This window comes from Zonotrichia leucophrys, chromosome 4A (assembly GCF_028769735.1).
Source record: "Zonotrichia leucophrys gambelii isolate GWCS_2022_RI chromosome 4A, RI_Zleu_2.0, whole genome shotgun sequence".
Lineage (NCBI taxonomy): Eukaryota > Metazoa > Chordata > Aves > Passeriformes > Passerellidae > Zonotrichia > Zonotrichia leucophrys.
Window position 1 is genome coordinate 13235740 of NC_088174.1, and position 23057 is coordinate 13258796.

Sequence of the window (23057 nt, forward strand, 5' to 3'; positions counted from 1 at the left end):
TCCCCATCCCGATCCCCGTCCTGATCCCGATCCCGGTCCCGGTCCCGTTCCCCGTTCCCGCCTGCAGCGCCCCCTGCCGTCAGGAGGAGAAGGAGGGGAGGCCGGCGCGCGCCGCCGCGCGCGAGGCTGCGCGTGCGCGGGCGTCGGGAGCGCGCGGGGCGCCGCGCGGAGCCGCGCGCCTGCGGCAGCGGGGGCGCGCGCGTTGCCGGGCGACGGCGGCCGGGCGGCGGCGGCGCGGGCCCGGTGCGGCGCGGGCGGCGATGAGGCGGCGGCAGCGGCCCCCGCGCTCCCGTCGGCGCTGAACTCCGCGCCCGCACTTCCCCCATCCCTCCCCATCCCGTCCCGTCCTGGCTCTGCTCCTCCACGCCCCCTCATCTCCCCTCGCTCCGGCCAGCCCTTCCCCCTCCATGCGGCGGGAGCGGCCGGAGTGGGGCCCGTGCCGCGGCCGCGCCGAGCCCCGCCGTCCTTCACCTCTTCGCCGCCAGACCCCGCAGGGAGCCGCGGACGGTGTCCATAGCGACAGCAGCGGGTGAGGCCCCGGCCGGGCGCGGGGGTGCCGCGGGGGCTCGGAGCGGGGGAGCGGCGGCGCCCGGCGGAGCGCTCCCCTCCCCCGGGGTCCGCGCGGCGGGGGGAGCGGGGCTGCGGGGCGCCCCCTGCCGCTCGTCGGGCGCGGCCCGGGCTCGGCGGCAGCCGCGGCGCGGCCTTGGGCCGCCGTCCGACCGCGCTTCGCTACCGGGGGGTCAGCGCGGGCAGCGCCGCTGCTCGGGGGCGCCCCTGCCGCTGCCCGGGGCTGCTCCCGCCGCTGCCCGGGGCGCCCCTGCCGCCCTTCGCGCACCGGAGCGGCGGCCGCCTGGCGTGGCGCGTCCCTCCGCGCTGCGGGGCCGCTGCCCTTGGTCGCTGCCGCCCGGCCCGCAGCAGCCGCACGCTGGGCTCGGGACGCGAGGCCTTGGCGGGGACCCCTGGCAGCATCCTCGCCCAGGCTGCGGCAGCGCGCTCGGAGCAGGGCAGGTGGAGCGGCCTGGGCACTGGGGGACGGAGCCGGGAAATTCCCCCACATTTAGTCATTGAAAACACCAAGGAGAGATTGCACAGGCTGCGTTAGCACGCTGTTTGAGAAGGTGTTCCCTGTCTGAACAAAAGAACAGTGCAGGAAACTTGCATTAAGGAAGAAAGATGGTGAAATAAGGAAATTACTTTTGTAGAGGATACCTGATGATTGCCACTTGCATCCTTCCATTTTGCTTTATAATGCACCTGTGAATAAGGAACTGCTCACTCATGCAGTATGCTTGAGGTTTGAGATACTTTTTTAATCAGTTCATTTGAAAATGTTGTTTTTTTCATAGCTGTCTGCTTTTCTAATTGTCATTAAATAATTTGGAAATTATATTTCACAGGAGCCGTTTACTTCACAAGCTAGCAAAACAGTAAAATTGCAGCAAAAGCTAGATTGTGTCTTCTGATAGGTGTGAATCTAAATTATTTGGGTTTATTGAGATATATCTGATATTGTTTTACTTTTTTTGTTTTAGTCTTGCAGTGTGTTGCAGTGATTAGCATGTGTTGCCATAAATGGGGAGTAAGAATAGGAGGCATATCAAAATGCTGGTCATTTATGAACTTCCATTATGCAGATCATTAGTTCTGAGTGCTTGGGAATATGCAGCATTCCAGGTCCATCTGATTTCCTATTCCTTGTGTGTTTGTTTATTGAAATAGAGGAGCCTGTCAAGTAGTCATTTTGTATATGAAGGATCCTTTGTTGATAAGATGTATCTTCTGCTTGCCAAATGTTGTAACTGAACTATGGTATGTATGACTGGAAGTTATATTTCACAAATTTGGCTAGTGCTACTGATAAAATTATTTTTGCCTCTTTATGGAAAAAAGGGGTTAGTGGAAATTTCAAGGTCATCTTCAAATATAGAGTAATTTAGCTGCCTTTGGAATGTGTCATTTCTTCTCCAATGTCACATGTTTTCTGTATATCAGTCCTGTCAGTGTTGACATTTTCTGGATCTGTTTGCCTTCTAAAATAATCTAATGTTTAGCAAGTTTTAATAGAAGCAATCCATAAAGCTTCCTAAGTCAATTTCATTTGAATGATTGCAATAAAAGGTATTTTAAAGAAAGAAAACCTAACTGCTAAATCTAAACCTAACCCAAACTCGCTATTTGGAAAGAATGACAAGAAAAAGGGTTAAGATGGATGAAGGGATACCAATTACATTTTATGCTGATGAACTAGTAAGAAAGTAAATTCTTACTGTCAATAGCTGTAAATTAGGTAAGTTCTGGCTTTCTGTTCTTTGATCTTTCTGGAAACCTTTTCCAATGCAAATTATTCCATTGTAGACATCTGCTGGTTTTGACTTTCCTAGCCACTGTACAGTTTGCAACTGAAATGTTATTTTCTTGAACACTTGTAATTCTACTATAAATCTGTGAATTAGTAGAAGTAAAACAAATTGCTTCTATCACTTGAACTTTTTTGGGGGTTGAATCAAGAGCAGAAGCACTGGGGCTTTTTGGGAATAAGGAAGGCAACATCTCAGTTCAGGTATGAAAGTAGGGCTTGGAAAGATGAAGAAAATAAATTTATGAATTTTGAAGAAATTCCCAGGTGTTGCCACATTTGAAATTAGTTTGATATATTGATGTGTCCATCTCATAATGTGAAAAAAAAAATTAGAAAACCCAAATGGCTGCAATGCTACACATACACACATACCTGAGAATGCTGTCCTTGTTTGCATCAAGGAATCTGCTAGGCATAAAGGGCTTTGAAGAGCCATGTTGTCATGGCTGGACAACTATATACTTTTTAATATATTAACTTTTTTGTGTGCAATTTTATTATAAAAGGCTATTTTTTATACATTGTAAATGAGAATCTTGTTTGAGCCATAATAGTGGTATTTTTAAAATGCTTTGCCATCTGTTAATGTGGAGTGGGTTTAGTTTCTTGTGAACTGTCCCTTTTTGTTGATAAGCTATATTTTATATGATGTGTTCATGGTATCACAGATATTTCACCTGGAAATAAGAATACCATGACCACCTTTACAGATCCAGGCTGTCTGGTGCCACAACATGTAGAATTGCATTAGATATATTTCAGAGTTAGGAAACACATTTGCAAGTGCAGAGCTGAGCAGTGTAACATCTCCTGAGATGTAGTTTCATTCTTCTGAGGTGACCAATTTATTCATGGCTATAATAAGAAAAAATCTTCATTAGCTGGCAATTTTGACTCAAATATATATGTTCTATATTTAAATAAGTACTTCAGCTAAGTATCTTTGACTTGTAAAGGTACCTATTGTAATTTTCTTTCATGGGTTATTTTTGACATGGCTTGCTAGAAAGCAGATTGATTCACCGTGTCAAAATAAAACCTAGGCTTTACATCATTTATTGTAGGCCTCTTCTAGAATTTTGTTAGGAAATCATTGTACAGTAGAACTAAAGCATTTTACAAATCCCAGCATAGGCCAAGGTGTTTGTTTGGTACACAACCAGAATTTAAGAGCCTCTTTCTGCATTTGTTCCATCTGGAGAGAGACCCTCATCAAGATTAATATCTGCTCTCATTAGCTGACACAACTTCTAGTTTTAATTGAATGCTGTAACAGAGCAGAGTATGAACATTAGGTTAAAGCCACAGGTTTAGACTCCTATCTTTAGTGAAGATATCCACAAGAAATATGCCCTCCTTTATTGAGCCCACAGACACCTCAGCCAAATCACATAAAGTCAAAACTAAGTCTGACAATTTCAACCTAAAACCACATGCAATTGCCCCCCTGAGGCAATGCTTTTTCTTTTTTTGTAAGATCAAATACTAGTTTCCATCTCTTTGCCAAGTCTCTACCTTTTCTGATTCCTGGGTTTAAATACATTGATTTAAAATACAAACAAAAACTCCACCCCCTAAAACAAAATAATCCATCACACCAGAAAACCTTCCTCCCTCATGTCTTGTCCATGGGTACATCTCCCTTTAGAAATGGAGTGATGAATTTGCTGGAGCATAGGGATTTGCCATTTTAATTTTCAAAACAGAGTGGTTGGCTTTTGGCTTGTCTCCTTGATGATGGCTTTCCAGCTTCTTCACCTTGGAAATGAGCAGTGTTGCCATCATATGAATAAAGGAATCTTAGTGAAAAAGAGTTAGTTTGTGTTGGACCTCCTTCAGGAGATCACTTATTGCAGACTTAATTAGCTGTGTACTGACTTGGTTTTTGCAAAAGCAAGGGAACTGGAGTGAAAATATAAAGCTACAAGATGCCTTCAAGCTCCTCTTGCTGCTTTCCATAAAGGTGCTGTTTGATACTTACTGGGTGAGGTGTCTTTCTCTGCTTCAGACTTTTTTTTTTTTGGTAGTTTCTAAAGTGATTTTTTCAGTTTATCAGAAAGCTTCTATCCTAACAGGTGAGTCCATCCTGCCTCCTGGATGGCATAGCATGTGAGGGTCCATCCAGTATACTGAGGTCTTTAGAAACAACACCCTTTGTTTTTCAGGTTTCTCAGAGATTGCTTTTGGATGAGAATTTTGGTTAAAGGAACATTTGGTTTAGTCTGCCAGAGTAGTATTCTAAATATTCAATTACAAATTGAATTGGTGTAAGTTAAGATGCATCACATCCTTGATGTGTCTTTGACTTAGCTGCAATCACAACTTTTTTTTTCCCTTCACAGAGCAATAATGAGTCATTTATATCTGCAGAGTAGGTAGCACCAAATGGCCTCCTATCAGAATGTGGATTAGGAGAGCTGGTGTATTCCTTTGGTCATAGATCCAAATAAATCATCTCAGTTTAAAGGAACTGCCCACAAAAAAGCTTTAGGAGTTACATGTCTGCTCTCATTTTATGCCATGTTGTCAGCTGAAGTGTAAACATTGCCTTAGTAGGGACAGCAGATCTTTTGAGTGACAATAATGCTAGCTGTAGCTCCTTAAGATTATTAGAAAGAGAAAATTGGTGGGGAAAAGGTACTATATATAATTGTTAGAACACCTGTTTTTAAGTGTGTGTTTACTGTATAATTATTTCCTTTTTTTTTCTGCCTTAGGAAATAATGATTAAATACCTAATACAACAGAATACTCCATTTTCTTCCCTTCAGAAAGCCTGTACTTTATACTTGTTTTGTGCTGAGCACTACCTGTTCTTTTAGGTTGGGTTAACTCCAAACAGGAATCATGTAATTTAAGAAAGATCTAAAAGGCTGTTTCCTCTGTTTAGAATTCCAGCTATGTCTGTCCTGTCCTTTTGAATTCATACTTATGAGTATGACAAAATCAATGAAGTTTGAGGCAAGGTGCTTAAATGTTATACTACTTTTGCATTTCTCTTCAGTTCTCACTTGATTTGTAGTTCACAGAATAATTGGATATACTGAGCTGGAAGGAAGCTGCAAGGATCATCAAAGTCCAGCTCCTGGCCCTTCACCCAGGAACCCCACCATGTGCCTGAGAGCCTTGAGCCATGGCTTGGCACCTTGCCCACTGCACTGGGAGCCTGCTCCAGTGCCCAACCATGCTTGGGGAGAGAATTTTTTCCCAATATCCAACCTGAACTTCCCCTGTTGACTCTTTCACAAGCAATTTCGGCTTCTCTATGTGATATGCTAGACACAGCTTGCTTTTATGTATATTCCAATACATAAATCAGTGATCACTGAAAGTATTTCCTGAAGTAAATTGGAAGTGCCTCAAACATTGAGATGTTGCTGTCATTTTTTAGAATAATTTTTCAGTTTAACAAAACTTCACAATATGCTAAGAGTGCAGTAAAAATGAATACTTTCCTACCTAGTTCTCTATTCTATGGTGTTATTTCTGTCTTGTGGTTTGAGTTAAATTGTGTAGTCATGAAAACAAAATGACTTCTTGGCAAGTTTAGATTTAGTAAAAGCTGTAGATTTGGGCCAAAGGATTAATCACATATTTGCACAGCAAAGAAAACATTGCTTTATTTAATGTTCCATATCTACTGTGACCCTAGTATTTCATATATTTTATTTTGGGTTTTCAGAAATAGCCATGATTTCTCCAACTTAGAGCTAATCAAAATACTTGTTCTCATTTCCCTGGTGTCTATTGGTAGGTTTATGTTTTTCTGTTCCTGGCATTTTCCAAAAGTTCTCTAGGTTAATTTCTGAACCCTTTATAAAAGGTGCCACAAATGTTTAGTCATACTCTTGTCAATCTTGCAGGACAAACACCTAGTGTTTGTGATGTACAAATCTACAGTTTGAGCAGAGCTAGAAAAGTAAACTGAAGTTTGAGCACCTTCTATGAGGTTTTTTCTGATGCAGCCAAGTGCTCTGCTTTTCTATTTAGTTCCTTGCTTGTTATTGCCAGGTTGAGCAATAACATAGTAACTCAGTACAATTTCTGCTAATCTGAATGAGGAAGTTTTCATCAAGGTCAGCCAAAAAAAAAAAATCTAAATTTGAAATGCATGGCAACTCATTTGCAAATATGGGATGTTCTTAAGGTTTTTGGGTTGGATTTTTTTAAAGTCGTGATCACTAGAAATGCAGTATTTAATCTAATTTTCCTGAAATAAAAAGACCATTAAAAGGCAGAGTTGTGCTTATTACTTTTCACAGTTGGGGAAGGAAGGACAGGCTCTTGAATCTAATTCAGCTGTCTTGTTATTGCTGAAGGATACTGTCACTCCTGATTCCTGATCAGTAATCCAGCCAGACACCAGTAATTTACATTCAGCAGTGTTGAAAAGGAAAGTGAGAAACTTAGGTCCTTAGGGTGTTACTTACACAATTACTTTTTTAGATGACAATGCTTATATATTTTTGTCTGTCATGATGGTTCTTTCTTGCCTTTGTGTTGCAAGATGTTGTTCCCTTTTGCACAGCTGCAATTAATTTTTTGAGGTGCACTGTAAACTTGATCTGTGTTTAAGAAACAAACTAATTCCTCCCTCAAAAAATTCCCACCCAATCCCTTTTCCATCTGTCATAATGAGTCCATCAGCTTCTTCATGCTCCAGGGAGAGGAGCAAGTAGGTTCTAGTTAATAATGTGTTTTGGTGAAGTCCATGGCATGATTTCATGGATCTAGTTTTTCATACCCACTCAATGATATTCTCATGATGTTTAAAAATGTTTGATCTGCTAACTCAGGGGCTTTCTTTATTCATTTTATTTATTTACTTTCATTGGCAGTACCCTGCATTTCCATTGTTCTCAAACAGCACTCATAACTTTCTTAAACTGAGCCAGCCGTGATAAAAGGATTTCAGGAACAGTGGGCTGGAGCTTGATGAAGAGAACTAGCAAACTTTTAAATTTTTGCAGCATTTGGGAAGCAAGAGCTCTATTTCACTTTTCTGAACTGATCCATGAAATTTATTGAGTGGTACACTGACAGAATTAGAATTTACATGTATATGTATATATGTGTATATCTATCTATCTGTATTTATTTGTGTGTGTTTAGGGTGGGGTTTTTCCGTCACTGTTCAGTGTAGACAAGAACTACAATATAGATTGTAGATCAGAAAGCTAAAGCCTAGTGGTATTTCTGAAATAATTTCCAGTTCTATATATTCTGGTGCATGAATTCCTGAAATTCAGCCCTCTCTGCACAACTGAACTTTTCCTACTATTACAAGTGTTCCATCAGCATTTGTCAAGGAAGAACATCCCCTTCGGGGTTGGGTGGTGGTAACAATTACATTTATCTTAACTGGTGAGTCAACACTGAAAACCTTCCTTTGTCCTTTGCCTCTGTAATAGAAGAGTGCTAAGTCACATTCCTTATTGTTCTTCTCCAAAGATGGTTAAGGGAGGGGGAGAGACAGATGGAGAAACAGAAATGGCAGATTTGTTTTTCTTTTAAAATACTTTATCTGAATTGACTCAGAAAATAGGAAGCTTTTAAATAAAATTTATTACTAATCATAGTTAGCAGGCTATTTTTCAATTGATGTTTCAATATTAATTTTAAGGGCAAGATGTTCACTGCTGGTGTAAATAGCTAATACTTTAGATTTAATGTATATTAGTGTTTTATTTCAGAGGAGCCATAATAAGTAGAAAAAGTAAAATATTTTTCTTGACATTGTACTGAGTTTCACTTGATAAAACACTATACAGTATTAGGCCTTTGATTTGTGTAAATTTAAGGTTTCTCTGTTCATCAAAATGACAGTGTTGAGACTTCCCAGGAATGTGTTGAGACTGACATTGCATAGTAAGATAAGAAAAAAAATGCATTAAACTGAATCAAAATGCTGTCATTTATATGGCTCTAATTTATCAAGGGACTGAAAAGCCTGATCTGCCATTTTAACACTTCTGTTAAAAATGCTGTTTGACTTAGCACATATTCTGTGAATGCTACTGTACATGTCTCTAAATGTTTAAATGAGCTGTGGATCTGTGCTCAGATCTTTCTTTAGACCATGTCTAATTTATTAGATTAAAAAGTACAAGAACTATTTGAACATGTATTCATTTTAAGCATCTTAAAATTAAAGTATTCCTTTGGCAAATAGAAACTGATAAATCACCCAGCGTTTTTCTGATTCATATTTTAAAGGTTGGAAGAAAGGTTCTCATTTCATAGGCACTAACAGTATCTTGGCTCAGTTTCCATTCTGAGGTATTGGTTAACACAGGACTCTGCTTACTTATAGCGTGGTTTGAGGGAGCCTGAAAAACAACTTATTTTTCTTTGGACAGGAAAAGGAAAGTAACCAAGTAGGGTAGGACAACTTGGTTCTTTCTATAGTGACATTCAGTGGATGGTAGTGAAATGCAGTGAATTTTGTAGTATTTGAGCTCTTGATGATTGAGCCTGCTCAGTATTCAGAACAATTTATATATTTTGTTATTATCAGTTTACATAGGTGTTTCCCTTTTGAGTGCCTGTCACACAGACCGAGCGCTCGCTGCCCGCCGCACGGCCCGGGACAGGCGCGCAGTGCGGGCACCCCCGCCCGGGGCCGTGGCGCTGCTCCCGGCGGCCTCGGCTCCCTCAAACAAAACTCGTTATTGTGGAAACTGCGATGGGGTCATTCCTGCCTAGAAAAGTGACTTTAGTTTCCTTGAGGGACTCAGCTCTGCCTTTCCCCCGGCTCGGTGCGGCCCAGGAGCGTGAGGCTCCCGGTTCCCGGGGCCGGGGCCGAGCCGGGCCGTGGCTGCCCCGCACCCGAGCAGGGGAGCGGCAATAGCGGCAGCCCCGGCCCCGGGCCGCTTACCGGGGCCGCTCCCATCTCCTGGGCATTACCGGGGCAATGGCAGAGCCACCTGGGCTCTGTCAGAGCCGCTCTTCTCCTCCGTCCGTCACGGGGCCGTCACTTTACCTGGCAGTCCGGGTAAAGGCAGTGCCATAAGGGACCAGAAGAAGCTGTTCAGTCCATTGTTTTACCTGAATTTCTGTTGGTCCTGCCGAAATGAACAGGCTTTGAATAGAGTATTTCTAGACCAGCTCGAAATAGTAATTGTCATTTGAATAGTGATTGTTGAATAATTTGCAAGTGTTCATTTATATTACAGTACTTTATTACCGTGCAGATATTTTCCTTCTGTTTTAATACCATCAAAGTTGAAGACATGCTTTCAGTTTGGGCCTTATGAACAAAATAGACATGACTTTGTCTGACTCTTTTTTCTGAATCACATTATCAGTTCTACTAGTTGCTCGTGACTGTGCTGAAAGAGGTGTTTAGGAAGGAAACTTGGTTGGTTGCTTAGCAGCGAGCATCATGAGAATTACAATTTTAAAGCTGCAGTGTCTGTATTTCTGGAATAGCTTTAAATTAGATATTCCTAATAGCTTGCTTTCCTTTAGGTGTATGTTCTTATTTGGCTGTCTTTGGGGGCAAATGTAACTGTGCTGTCAGGGTGGCACCATCATCCTGAGCCTGGGGCTGCCTGGGCCATCTCACACACAGAGGGAGTGTGGGACACAGTGGGGATGCAAGGAAAAACTGTTCTGTGATTGCACATGGCTTGGACAGTCTGGGGAGGCACCAAGGGCGTTGTGAGGTCAGGGAGGGAATGGAGTTTTCAAGATGATAAGTTTAACAAAAGCCAAATTCTTGTGACATTGTGCTTAGAGAGATGACAACTGGGAAAGCAGAATGGAGCTCTTTAAACTTGGATGAACAGAATCATGCTGTTCTTTGTCCAGTGCCAAAGCAGTACAGTCTCAATAATTTGAAAAAAATTAGTCTTGCCACATGTATTGTACAGCATTCCATCATTGCAATATTTTGTAAGCTGTGGGTACAGTGTGCTGATAACCTTGTATTTTAACCTTCTTTTATAATAATTTTTTAATATCCTTTTTTTTTTAATGTTGGCAAGGTACAAGGTTATGTATGAGACCTAATTAAAATCCATTCCAGGTCAAGCTATTAATACATCTAAGTTGGCAAGTACTTGGGTTGTAAATGTACTGCTGTTAGTGCTATCTGAAAGAAAAATCACTTGGAATGAAAAGAGAATACTGTAAAAATAATACCTAGTATTTAGAGGGATACTGTTTGAATAAATAGCATGAAAGAACAGAAGTTTTTAAAGTCTAACTTAAACCTAACTAGTCAAGATTGGAATTTCCATTCAAATGCAATTGTGTTTTTATTTCATATGGCATAAAGGACTTAAACTACCACAGAATTCTTTAAGTTGGAAGAAGTCCTCCAGGATCATGAAAAAGTATGGTTATTCTTTTTTTAAAAAATAATGATGATTGACTCAAAACTTGACCTTTTAGGTTTTTGGTTTTTTTTAGGTATGAGTGATTAGCATTTTCCTAAGGAAATAAGGCTTTTGAGCAGCTGTCTGTGTGTGTGTACATTTCTGTTTGCATAAATTGGAGTGCAGTCTGGTAGAATGTTACTGCTTTGCCTGTTTATGGTTATTATATATTACTATATAAAGGTTTTGCACGATAATAATCTCAGTTTCACTTTGAGACAATTTTAGGGGGTTGCTTAGGCCAATATGGACCTGCCTCAGAGATCCGTTGACTTTTTTATCGTGTTGCTTATCAAATTTTATCACTCTTCTAGAGCTGTTGTTCTTTGAAATATTCCCATAGACAACAGAACTCCACCATTAATGTAGGGAAATAGTCAAAAAAGAAACTTTTCTAAGACTTACTAGCAGAGCTTTGAACTAGATTCATCAGGGGAAGAGATGTGCTTCTGAGTGTCAGAGAGGAACCAGGAAACACCAGCACTCCGGGAGGCAGCAGGGAAACACCTGTAAATCATCCCAAAGGAATTAGGGATGGCCTCTCACAAATGGGGAAGAGGCTGTTCTCTGATTCTGTAAGTGATGTATTAGGTGCTGTGATTTTCTGCATCTTGTTACCTAAAACCAAAAGGATATGAAAAAATGAATAAGCTTTGACTTACATGCACACTGGTGATGCTTTTGATTTTCTTTTGTGGCTTGTATTATTTTTTTAAATATCTGTTCTGTTTTCCAGAAGACACTTTTGCCAGGTAAACTTGTTGGTTCTGATAGTAAATCCTTACTGAATGAGGCTGAAATGGTTTGTGTTGAATTTTATGCATACTGGAACACTGCACAGTTGTTCCAAGTGTAGACAGGCTGTTCTTGCAGTAGAAGACACGTTTCCAGTGAAAATGGTGTCTCACCCTTTTCTGGGTTATTATCTTTAAATATTACTGAGATAATCCATTCCAGTTCTATGTTTATTGTGTGGGAATTGTCCTTCTTTTGTAGGTGGAGTAACTGAGGGAGGGAAAGAGAGTCTTATTTGTGATTACACAGACAGTGTAATTATATGCTTTATTATAATCAGTTTACATAGAAATGTGAATGACTGGGGACATCTACTGACTTGTAAACAAAATCATTGCAGTTGAATATTTTGCAGAATTGATCAAAACCTAATTTTAAATTTTTTTTTCTTTCTTTTTAAGGAACTTCATGTTGGTGTTGCTTATGCCAGAATATAGTAAGCAAGGCAGATTAGCTCCAGCCTTGTGTAAACTTTTAATTGGCCAACATGATGCAATTGGGCATGAATTCCAGGTGGCTTTGGAAATGAATGAGAACTGAGCGCTCTGGCTGGAAGCTGAACGTGATGACGGCCTGGTCTATGGTAGGGAAGCTGAAAATGGAGAAGAGGCACTCCAGAGAAGACAGAAATGTGGAGCAAGATGTGGGGGAATGCAGTGCTGAATCTGAGGAATGGACGAGCTCAGAAAGTGAGCCTGAGCAACCATACTTCAGAGGCAGTGCTCAGTGGAGAGAAAAGGAGGTTTCCACCAAACCGCATCGGCCGCTCTGCCGGTCCCCATGCCTGGATCGCCCAAGCTTTTCACAGAGCAGTATCACACAAGACTTGAAGCTAGATGAATGCAAAACAAATTTGGACAAGGAATACCAAGCTAAAATGGATTTTGCTTTAAAGCTTGGGTATGCAGGAGATCAGATCCAGGCTGTACTGAATAAGTTGGGAGCGGATGCGCTCATCAATGATGTTCTAGCAGAGCTTGTGAGACTTGGCAACAAAAGTGAATCAGAGGGACAAAGCACTGCCAGCAGTACCACTGGTACTCTGGTGTCAAGAGGCCCTTGCCCAAAGGAAATAACAAGCCCTGAATTGTCACTGGAAGATGAAGTGGTGGATAACAGTGATAACTTGAGGCCAATTGTCATTGATGGAAGCAATGTTGCTATGAGGTGGGTGTCCCTGTCACAATATTTGAAAATAATAAATCACTAAAATATTTTAAAAAATACTTTTTACTGATGGCAAAGTAATTTTAAGTCATGTAGACTATTACACTAATAATACATCTATTTTATGGACTCTTTAGTCAAGGCTTTTAATTATGCTGTTACTCCTTTATACGTAATCCATATTCCAGTTCCCCTGCCCTCATTTTAAATCCAAGTTCTCACCTCAAGTCTTTTGTTCAAGCAATCTATTTGTAGTGTGCTTTTGTGTGGGTGGGTTTAGTATTTTGAAGTCCTTGAACAATACTGAAAATTGTTTCTGGACATTAAAGGAAAGTAACCAAGTAGGGCAGGAAAACTTGATTCTTTTTAAAGTGTCATGCAGTGGATGGTAATGAAATGCAGTGAATTCATGGTATTTGAGCTCTTGATGATTGAGCCTGCTCAGTATTCAGAGCAATTTAGCTGTGTCAGAGCAGAGATAACACATGAGCTAAACCTGCTGACCAGCATGGCTATGCTGCTTGCCCCTTGTGACTCAGGATATTCTGTGTACACTTGGCTGCTTAGGTTAACATAAGAGATACCTGTCCCATACCACTTTTGAATATGTCTGTAGAATACAGAGTTCAGCTAGCCATTATTTATCATTGAGTAAGTGTGATTTTTTTATGAGGGAGTTGTGTGCTGTTTTGGAGACTCCTTTGAGTTTCAGAAAACAAATTTTTGATGGGCACGGGACTTAAACAACTTTTACACAATTACTTCTTTCCTCTAAGAAGTTCTAATAAAAATGAAGAACATTTAGTATCAGAGGAAAATATTTTATTAATATAGATGTTTAAAAGCACTTATCATCCATGGGAATCAGCATTGTTCATTCCTCTTCTTGTGGTAGCATTTTATGGTGCTACTTAAGGTGAACTCAGTTTGTCACAGAAAGTGATATTTTTCATTAGGTCAGCTAATAAAATGAAAAAAACTGAAAAACTTCAGGTTTATTGCTTTTGCTCTGGCAATAGTAAAATTTCATAATTTATAGACTTTTAAAGTAGCAGGGTTGCTGTAATCTGACAGCTGAATAGCTCTGTACAATTGTCTTTTTCCAATTATGTAAGGAGGCTTAATAAAACTTTACAGACTTTGTTTTCCTTATGTCCTTTGACCATGGCAGCTTTAGAAGAAAAAAACAACCAAACCACCACAACAAAAACCAAAACCAAATGTAACTTTTGTCCTTGCTGTTTCTGAAACTTGCATGTTCTTCAGCCATGGGAACAAAGAAGGATTTTCCTGCCGGGGAATTCAACTAGCTGTTGATTGGTTTCTGGAAAAAGGACATAAAGATATCACTGTGTTTGTACCTGCATGGAGAAAAGAACAGTCTCGACCTGATGCACCAATTACAGGTAACACCGAGATTTTCTTTGACCCCTTGGTTAAAAAGGAAAAAAAAAAAATATTGTCATGTTTCTGATGGGTCCCAGTACTGGGCTGTGGATGTGGTGATAGTGGTGTTGCACTCAACTGTTTGTTCGAAAACACAACAGTTTCATTGGTTGGGAAACAAACATTTAAATATCTGCATGTGTTAACAATGATGTGGGTTTTGTAACATTATTGGGTGGTTTCAACACTTTAGAGAAGCAGCAGTTGAATTTTTCCCATTCACAAATGTTGAGCATACAGGAACTGAGTCTTTTTTGCTGGGTGAGCATGAAATAAGTATTAACAGGCCAGGGACTCAGTTAGTAGGGTTATCTTGAACACTGAAAAGGCAGCATGTGTTTTTACCTGTAGAAAGTCCTTGCATTCTACTCTAGGCTATTGTAATACAGTAACACCTGAATTTCTGACATGTTCAGGAAGACTGAGTAAAGGTACATGGCTACAGAGTGGTTATGAAGTTCAAATATTGAATATTTACTCAGTGCTTTGAAACTTCAGAAATAAAATCCACATCTAGGTGGTTTTTAATCATAACGAGGACTGTGTATGAATGTAATTGCAAGATACTTTGTCAGACAAAAAAGGCAAGAATTTTCATAATGCAAAGGTTGCATTTCTTTCTTTTAATAAGTTTTTAAAAACTGCTCAACTAAAATTATTTTACAGATCAAGAAATCTTACGTAAATTGGAGAAAGAAAAAATTCTTGTTTTCACCCCATCTCGAAGAGTTCAGGGAAGAAGAGTGGTTTGCTATGATGATCGATTCATAGTAAAACTTGCCTTCGACTCAGATGGCATCATTGTGTCCAATGATAACTATCGGGATCTTCAGAATGAAAAGCCAGAGTGGAAGAAGTTCATAGAGGAGCGGCTGCTAATGTATTCTTTTGTGAATGACAAGTATGGGTTTTTTCTTCAAAAGTAAATGAATTTGCTAACTCAGCATTCTCAGGAAAAACTGGTCATGTTTCATTTCTTTTCTCTTAGATTTATGCCTCCAGATGATCCTTTAGGACGTCATGGTCCAAGCCTTGAAAATTTCTTGAGAAAAAGGCCAGTTATTCCTGAACATAAGAAACAACCGTGTCCTTATGGTAAGTGCCTAAGTCAGATTGATTTGTTGCATTTAAAGGTAGGTGAAGCTAGCAATCAACATCTTGTCATTATCAGAACAAAATGTACCACTTTTCCTGTTTCCATCCAAGCACAATGTTGCTTTTATACCCCTCATGCACATATTTATAAAAACAGTGTAGCAGAAAATTGAGATTACGAGATACACCTTGTGCATAATACAGCTTTTTGCTATTTTATTCTGGTTTGTATTTGAGGGAGGAGATTTGTAATTTATAAAACTGTGTTAAAGCTGATTTGTTTCTATAGCACTGTGTGTATGTTGTCATGATTGAAATCATAAGTCAGTAGGGAAAAAAATTGTGTGTCTTGCCTTTGATGCAGATAGACATGGATGCAGACAGCAGTGTCTGTGACTGCCTGTATATATGAAATACATCATTATCCTTAGAGGTTTAATATAGAAATACTACTGTTACAAAGTGGTGAAAGATGTAAAGAAAAAAGACAGCAACTGGTGGTATGAACGAGTTTTTGATTTATTTAACCTGAAAACCCTTTTCTTTCAGGTAAAAAGTGCACCTATGGGCACAAATGTAAATATTACCACCCAGAACGTGCAAACCAGCCTCAAAGGTCAGTAGCGGATGAGCTTCGAATAAGTGCCAAATTATCTGCTGTGAAAACTATGAGTGAGGGAGCCTTGGCCAAATGTGGCACAGGGCCATCCAGCTCCAAAGGAGAAATCAGTTCTGAAGTGAAACGCATTGCCCCAAAACGTCAGTCAGATCCAAGCATTAGGTCAGTAGCTGTGGAGCCTGAGGAAAAGTTATCAGCAGCCCGGAAGTCCGAGGCCAGCTCTGTCCCGTCTCTGGTTTCTGCATTAAGTGTACCAACGCTCCCTCCACCAAAAAGCCATGCAGCTGGTGCATTAAATACTCGTTCTGCAAGCAGTCCGGTGCCAGGTTCCTCACAGTTCGTACATCAGAAATCCTCACTGGAACATATGTCCAGTGTGCAATATCCTCCTATACTAGTCACCAATAGCCATGGCACCTCAGTTAGCTATATTGACCAGTATCCCAAATATGAGTCGCTGGGGGACCATGGCTATTACTCCTTACTCAGTGATTTCTCCAACTTAAGCATAAGTAGTATCCGTAACTCAGATTATTACGGGGCTGATATGGACCAGGGGATGTATTCTAGAAACTCAAGCCCCTGTCCTGACAATTGCTTAAGCCATACAAGTAATGATTCTTATTCCTCTTACAATGACTTGTATCTGGGTGTAGCAGATGCCAGTCCAGAAGACAATGTGAAGAGCCACAGACTGCCATCGAAAAATCGTCTTCAGCCTTTCCCTCATGGTTACCATGAAGCCTTAAATAGAGGTCAGAGTTACGGACCCGAAGAGCCTAAGCAATCCCTTCGCAAACAGTCAGTTTCCCACTTAGGCCTACATGCCCAGCATCCAGTTGTTGGAGCACGGTCCAGTTGTCCAGGAGAATACCCTGTGCCTCAAAACGTTCATCCATCAACTGCACAACCAAGCCGTGCCTTGGTGATGACCAGAATGGACAGCATTTCTGACTCTCGGCTCTATGAGAGCAACCCCACGAGGCAGAGACGGCCACCTCTGTGTCGGGAGCAGCACGCCAGCTGGGATCCACTGCCCTGTGCATCAGACTCCTACACCTACCACTCCTACCCACTGAGTAACAACCTCATGCAGCCATGTTATGAACCTGTCATGGTTAGAAGCATGCCTGAGAAGATGGAACAGCTCTGGAGAAATCCCTGGATTGGGATATGTGGTGAGCCAAGGGAACCTCACATCATCCCAGAACATCAGTATCAAACATACAAGAACCTCTGCAATATTTTCCCTCCAAGTGTTGTCCTTTCTGTGATGGAGAAGAATCCCCACATGACAGATGCACAACAGCTGGCAGCTATGATTGTTGCCAAATTAAGAACAGGGCGTTAGAGCAGTACAGCCTCTTTTGGATAATTGAACCTGTACAGCACATAGGACCCAGAGGAAAACTTACATGAAGGAAGAGGCTAATCTATTGTAAATATTTTCTACTAAGATAGTATAAAGTTCTGTACACAGTAGCAATCATATATATGCTGAGGCACTATATAAAAGTTGATTGTATTGCAAATTTTAAGATTTTAAAATATAGGGATTTTTAATAGTATTTTATAGGAAATGCATACCTTGCTGCATGGATAGCTCACTAAGAACTATAATGTCACAATCAGTGTCTCAAAGCTGTTACTACAAAATTAGTGTTAGCAATTATATTGCATGTATTAGTGTACACTTACAATTTGCTTATAAATACCTAATCGGCCTCTAAAAGTATGCTCTATACACACCAAGATGACTTTTAGGGTTTCAGCTTTGTCATTTGACACTGCCTAGTGGCATCTTAAGTAGTGAAGAAAAAGTAAATTTGCTAAATTTAAAAATTAAAATTGTTTATAAAAGGAAAAACTGATTTCAGATTTTCAATGTCAACATAGTTGTTGATACTTAAATTTCAGAACTGTCCCTCAAGAGTTTGAATAACTATTATTACATTGTTCAATATGTTGGCTCAATCCAACAGAAGCCAAATACTTTATTAAATTAGGACCAAAATATTAAGGAATGTAAAGGCATGAGTGCCATTCAGTAAACTGAAACTTTAACTGTAGCTTCTCTCCAGAATTTCCTCTCAAATGTGCAGTAAGCAGCTGCTGGCCCAAATAACTAGACAAGCTGAAAATAAATTGTCAGTATTATGTAAACTGGATTACTCAACTTGAAGCAGCAAAAACTGGATGTTGACATGGAAGTTCAGTAACTGCAGCCCTTCCTCTGGGAGCAAGGGAGGTGTTTGAGTGAGCCTGACATTCACGGTGGCTGTACAAGATCATCTTCAGAAGGGGTGGAGGGGGAAGGCTGCTGCTTGCAAAGAGATGCTCCAGTTTGGGTTTGTGGCAGAGCTGTCCTGCTTTTTGCTCTTCACATCCACGCTAAGGTGTGCATTTGCCTCGTGAAGGCTTTTAGAGTTCCTGTTTCAACAGGTGAGCTAATTTTGTGTGGCATTGTTTGCGCAACTGGTATCTTGCTCAGGGTGGGAACCTTTGTAGCTAAATGTCTCCAAAAGAGGCGTTTATTGGTTTTTTTAAGCTGCACTGACTGTACGCCCTTTTTTGAATCCACTGTATATTTCAACATTTTGAACCATGACTAACTCGACATGTCTCGAGCTAGGACTTGTTGACTTCTACTGTAGTTTTTTTCATGAAAGTTGAGAAGGCCTGGTTTATGGCCTTTTGTTTCTTCATGAGAAGGTGTGACACTGCCTAAATGTTTCTTACTGTGAAACACACAGAACGTGAGGCTGCAGTCAGGGTTGTTTCTGGTGTTTTGATAATGGCTTGCATGCTGCTTTCTAGTTATCTGTTTGTCTGAGAAACAAAGTTTATCATTTCCTCCACTTGTGTTACTGTAGTGGTTGGTTTGATTCAGAAAATCTTGTGGGCTCTTTATCACATGCAAAATAGGTTCCTGTCATATAAAAAACCCCACCAAATGAACCAACAAGAAACCACAATTTTGGGTGCAACTACAGTTAATTTACTGACATTTGATAACTGTATCATTTCACACAGGATAAATTTTCTTGTGTTGGTACAGGTGATGTATATAATGACTATGTCATTATGTATCTGAAATGAAGTAATTTGAAGGTGATCCTGTACTTACAAATAAGTTTCAATTAGTTGGTTATTCTCTCTGTTAGTGGGGAAAATGATTCAGACACTTATAACAGCTGGGGGAAAACAGATTTAACTCTTGACCGGTTTTCAAAAACATTTCATATTTTTAATTTGCAATTAATTCTTATTCTCTTCTCTTGCATGATATAAGCAGCTGAGAGCAATGCCTCAAATAACCAGAAATGACCTTTTGTTTGTTGATACAAATTGTATCTCTTTTTCTTGATTGTATAAAAACTGTGTATAAAAAAAAATAATCTCTAGATTAACTTCAGTATTACATTTTCACCACAACGTTTGTGACACCATGTGTCACAGGGAAGTAGCCCATGAATAATTATGGATTTTTTTATTTAAAATGGGCACTTGTAGTTTATAGACAAACAGGGACAACTTTTGAGAACCAGGTTATTATGTGCACAAATACTGTGTGTACACCTCAAAGCATTACATAGGTATCTTCAGTCTATTTATTAAGCAGATACATTCTTGCACTAAACTTTATGTAAAAATGTTGCTGTTAACTCATCTGCATGTGTTTAAAATGTAACAGTAATTGCTATAGACCCTATTTTATTCTAACCAATTAATTTATAAATTATTTAGGTATGAGATGAAGTTTATTGTGCACTCATGTTTTCCATCTTGCATGGAATTAAATATTTGTATGCAGAAAAATGTTTGTTCCATTTTTCTCCATTTATAAAGATAAGCTATTTTAAGAGAGGATCAGTAGGTGATTTTGATGTTTTCTAATGTGGAAAACTCAACAGAGATTTCTGTAGGAAGCGCTGGGTGGCTTATGGAGATATCCATTTTTGTTGGATCTGTCCAGTCATTTTAATTTTCACTAACCTTTGTTTTACTGATGGAAGAATTCCTTTTTAAACAATGGGAGTGCTGTGAGAACACAAACCCAGCATACTATTTCCCTAAGGCACTTCAGAGGCAAATTGTCTTATTCTGAGAAGCTATTGGCATCTCTCGTGCATAGTTACAGAATTGGCAGTGCAGCCTTGTGGAAATAACCTGCAAATTTTGTGCTTGTTTAGTCCTCCTTAGAGGTAATGCAACTTTTCTATGTGATGTAGTCTTTGCTGATCAACTACTTTAAGTGATAATTTGGTCATCCACACCTGTTTTCAGCTGTGTTTACAAGACAGTTCAGGACACTGACACGTTCATTAATCTTTAGCGCATAAGCTTGGATTTCTTCTTACATGGAAGAGTTGATCTTATTAACACCTGATCATAACTGTCTATATTGTAAATATAAGACTTTGTATAAATGCTCTTTTTTAGAGCATGGTATTTAAATGTTTTTAAAACTGTAAAAGAACAGTTCTAGAAACTATATTTTAATAAAATCCATGAAAAAACAATTCTAGATGAGGGGGGAAAAAAGTGTGAAGGTAAAATCATGGACTACTGCAGTTGATAAGAGTTGAGCAGTAGATTTTAGTGCTTTACTGGGGCCAGAGCATTCTCTGGGAGTTCTGATTTACTTCTCTTTCATCTTCAGCTATATTACTTTCACATAATTTGTCACTTAAAAGTGTGTAACTTTAAATTCATCAATCAAAAACCAAATGCTTTATGGGATGTCAGTCTGAATTATTTCATGTTTTTTGTAAGAATTACATGTCAGTAATATAGTAAATTGTACATGATTTCACTGCTGTTAGTCCTGTTGTTGTCATATTGAGCTGCAGTAGTTGGCTTTATTCATTTGTAGAATTAAACATTACTGTTTAATTGTTGTAAAATTTTATAAATCTCTTTGGGTTTTTTTGGTTGACCCAAATATAATGTAAGTCTTAATGACAAAATGAGTGAAAATGGATGTTAAACCAGTATGTGGTATTCTTAAATCTCTGTAGTGGTAAGTGGGCACTGCTCTAGTTGCTGCAGCATGTAATTTATTTACTAGCATGAGTCTGTTTAGCTTTTGTAAAAATGCTTTAGCTGTAAAGTTAAAAATAGGTGTGGAGTATGGTTGCTTAGAACAAGCAGAAGGAGCTTCACTGAAAAAAAAAAAAACAAACAAAACCAAAAACATCTAAGTAGGTGAGTTTCCCCCTACATATTTCTAATGCCAGTTTGTCCCAAATTATACATTTTGGTATTTTGTTCAAATAATGAAAAATACTTGATGACCTGTATGCATACCTGATCTATATCAATCCACAAACAGGAACATTGGATTATTGTAATTTTTATAACTCCACACATAGGGGAAGGAACGTGCAACATTTCTGTGAAACTTTGTTCCAAAGCTGAAGTATTACTTGATCTTGACTTGCCAAAAGTTTACCTGAAGCATCTGTCACAGTTACCTCTGGTGAGCATTCAGCTTTCACACTCCTGATGTACCTATTGCTTGTTTGTGTGACAGAGCCCTCATTGAGTGTATTTCCTGCAATATTTCAACTGGAAAAATACAATTGCACCATCACATAAATTATTCTTATGCCAGTGTTTGGTTAGCCTTTCAAGAGTCATTATACAATATTGCTGATTTTGGTCTGTATTTAAAGTTTGTAAATGTATTAAAAGAATTGCAAGAATCTAAAAGAAGTATAGGCTATCACCTCTTCCCCTCCTGCTCTATGTAAATGTTTTGCACAGTTATTTAATAATATGAAATGTTATAGTTTATATATATAAAAATTTTTGCTTATTTAATAAAACTGAGAGCCATTGGATTGTTTGTTTTTAGCTTTTTATTTTTCAACCCTCTTTAGACAAGACCCCCAAAAAGCTTTTTTGCTCAAAACAACTGTTGCAGTCTGTCCAAGTTATTTCTTGGGGTTTTTTTTAGCTGATTGACTGAAAAAATCCCAGATCCTTTAGGTGGGGTAATGGCAGATACAAAAGGCAGTAACTACAGCTGATCAAGGTCTTGTAGTAGTAGTAGTAGCAGCACATGATTTTACCAAATGCACTTTCTCCAATGAGTAAAAAATTGTTGCAGATGGCACAGTATGTGCCAGCACATCCTTATTTGAACTGTTATGCTTGTTTGCAATAGAAAATACAGTAATTTAAGTAATTTCATACTCAGCTAAATGCAGTAATAAAGGAACAAATCCCTTTCACTCAGAATTTCCTAAATAAGCCTAATTAACTGCTGGGTAAAAGAAGTATTTCTAAAAATACTTGAAAGGAGAAGAGCTTCCATGAAAAATCCCTCAAAACAGAAAGCTTATTTCCTTTTGCATTGGCACTGCTTGCTTTTATAGAAGGAAATATGCAATTTATGTTCCATTTTTGGATGTGTAGTAACAACCAATTGCAGTAGAGCAGAATAACAAAAAACTAAAGAAGAAGGAACAACAAAATAAAATTTACATTCTGGCCATGTAGCTAAGCCTTTACTTGAGAGCCAGTGCAAAGTATCCATGAAGCTGCTGTTTTAAACATGCATTTCAACCCTATGCAATGTGCTGCTAAAGTTGTATGTCCCTTTTTGTATCCCTTCCCTTGATGTGTTATTCCTTCTGCTTAGTAAAACCCAAAAATTACTAGGACTCAGAGAAAGCCTCTGTTTTAGCCTCTAGCAGATGCACTTAAAAAAAAAAATTCTTACTGAGGAGTCGTGCAATAAATATACACTTAAACTCCTGGGGGTTTTGACAGGTAACTGCAGAAGCCTCTTAAATTCCAATAATACAGGTAAAGAAAACTGAATTTAGGAAAAACTGTCTGGAAGCCATTTTTCTCAACAACTTTGCAGCAAGTTACTTGTTCAGTCCTTTTCTGCAGTGATCACACCAGCTCTCAGCAAACACCACAGTATTGGTTATGAATATCAGCAAAATCATGAACAGAAGTAACATGAAGCAAAACACTTCAATCAAAAAGAGACAGTAGTGGCTTCAAGACTATCACTTGAAAAAACATCGTGACAAAAACATTTCAAAGTTATTTTACATATCACATTCAGCCATGCTCTAGCTAGGATTGATCCTTGAAGCTTCATGTGAAGTCCTAGACAGGTGAAAACTGTAGCACAATCTTATCCTGGCACAATCACTCCTTCAGGGCAGTATCA

The 23057-nt window shown here is 39.5% G+C and overlaps 1 protein-coding gene across 1 annotated transcript; it reads left to right on the plus strand.

Moving 5' to 3' along the window:
* Positions 1-255: 255 nt before the first annotated feature.
* Positions 256-21708, plus strand: ZC3H12B (zinc finger CCCH-type containing 12B). Its single transcript, XM_064712615.1, has 6 exons — positions 256-529; positions 11937-12702; positions 13969-14108; positions 14815-15049; positions 15137-15243; positions 15793-21708. The coding sequence occupies exons 2-6, from the start codon at positions 12065-12067 to the stop codon at positions 17211-17213; spliced, it is 2541 nt and encodes an 846-aa protein (XP_064568685.1). The 5' UTR covers positions 256-529; positions 11937-12064; the 3' UTR covers positions 17214-21708.
* The last annotated feature ends 1349 nt before the right edge of the window (positions 21709-23057 follow it).

Excerpts from the sequence above, each read along its gene's own strand:
- ZC3H12B (XM_064712615.1), top strand. The coding sequence starts at position 12,065 with ATGAGAACTGAGCGCTCTGGCTGGAAGCTGAACGTGATGACGGCCTGG. Across the intron at positions 12,703-13,968 it reads GGAAGCAATGTTGCTATGAG|CCATGGGAACAAAGAAGGAT; the intron begins GTGGGTGTCCCT and ends CATGTTCTTCAG. Across the intron at positions 15,244-15,792 it reads GAAACAACCGTGTCCTTATG|GTAAAAAGTGCACCTATGGG; the intron begins GTAAGTGCCTAA and ends CTTTTCTTTCAG.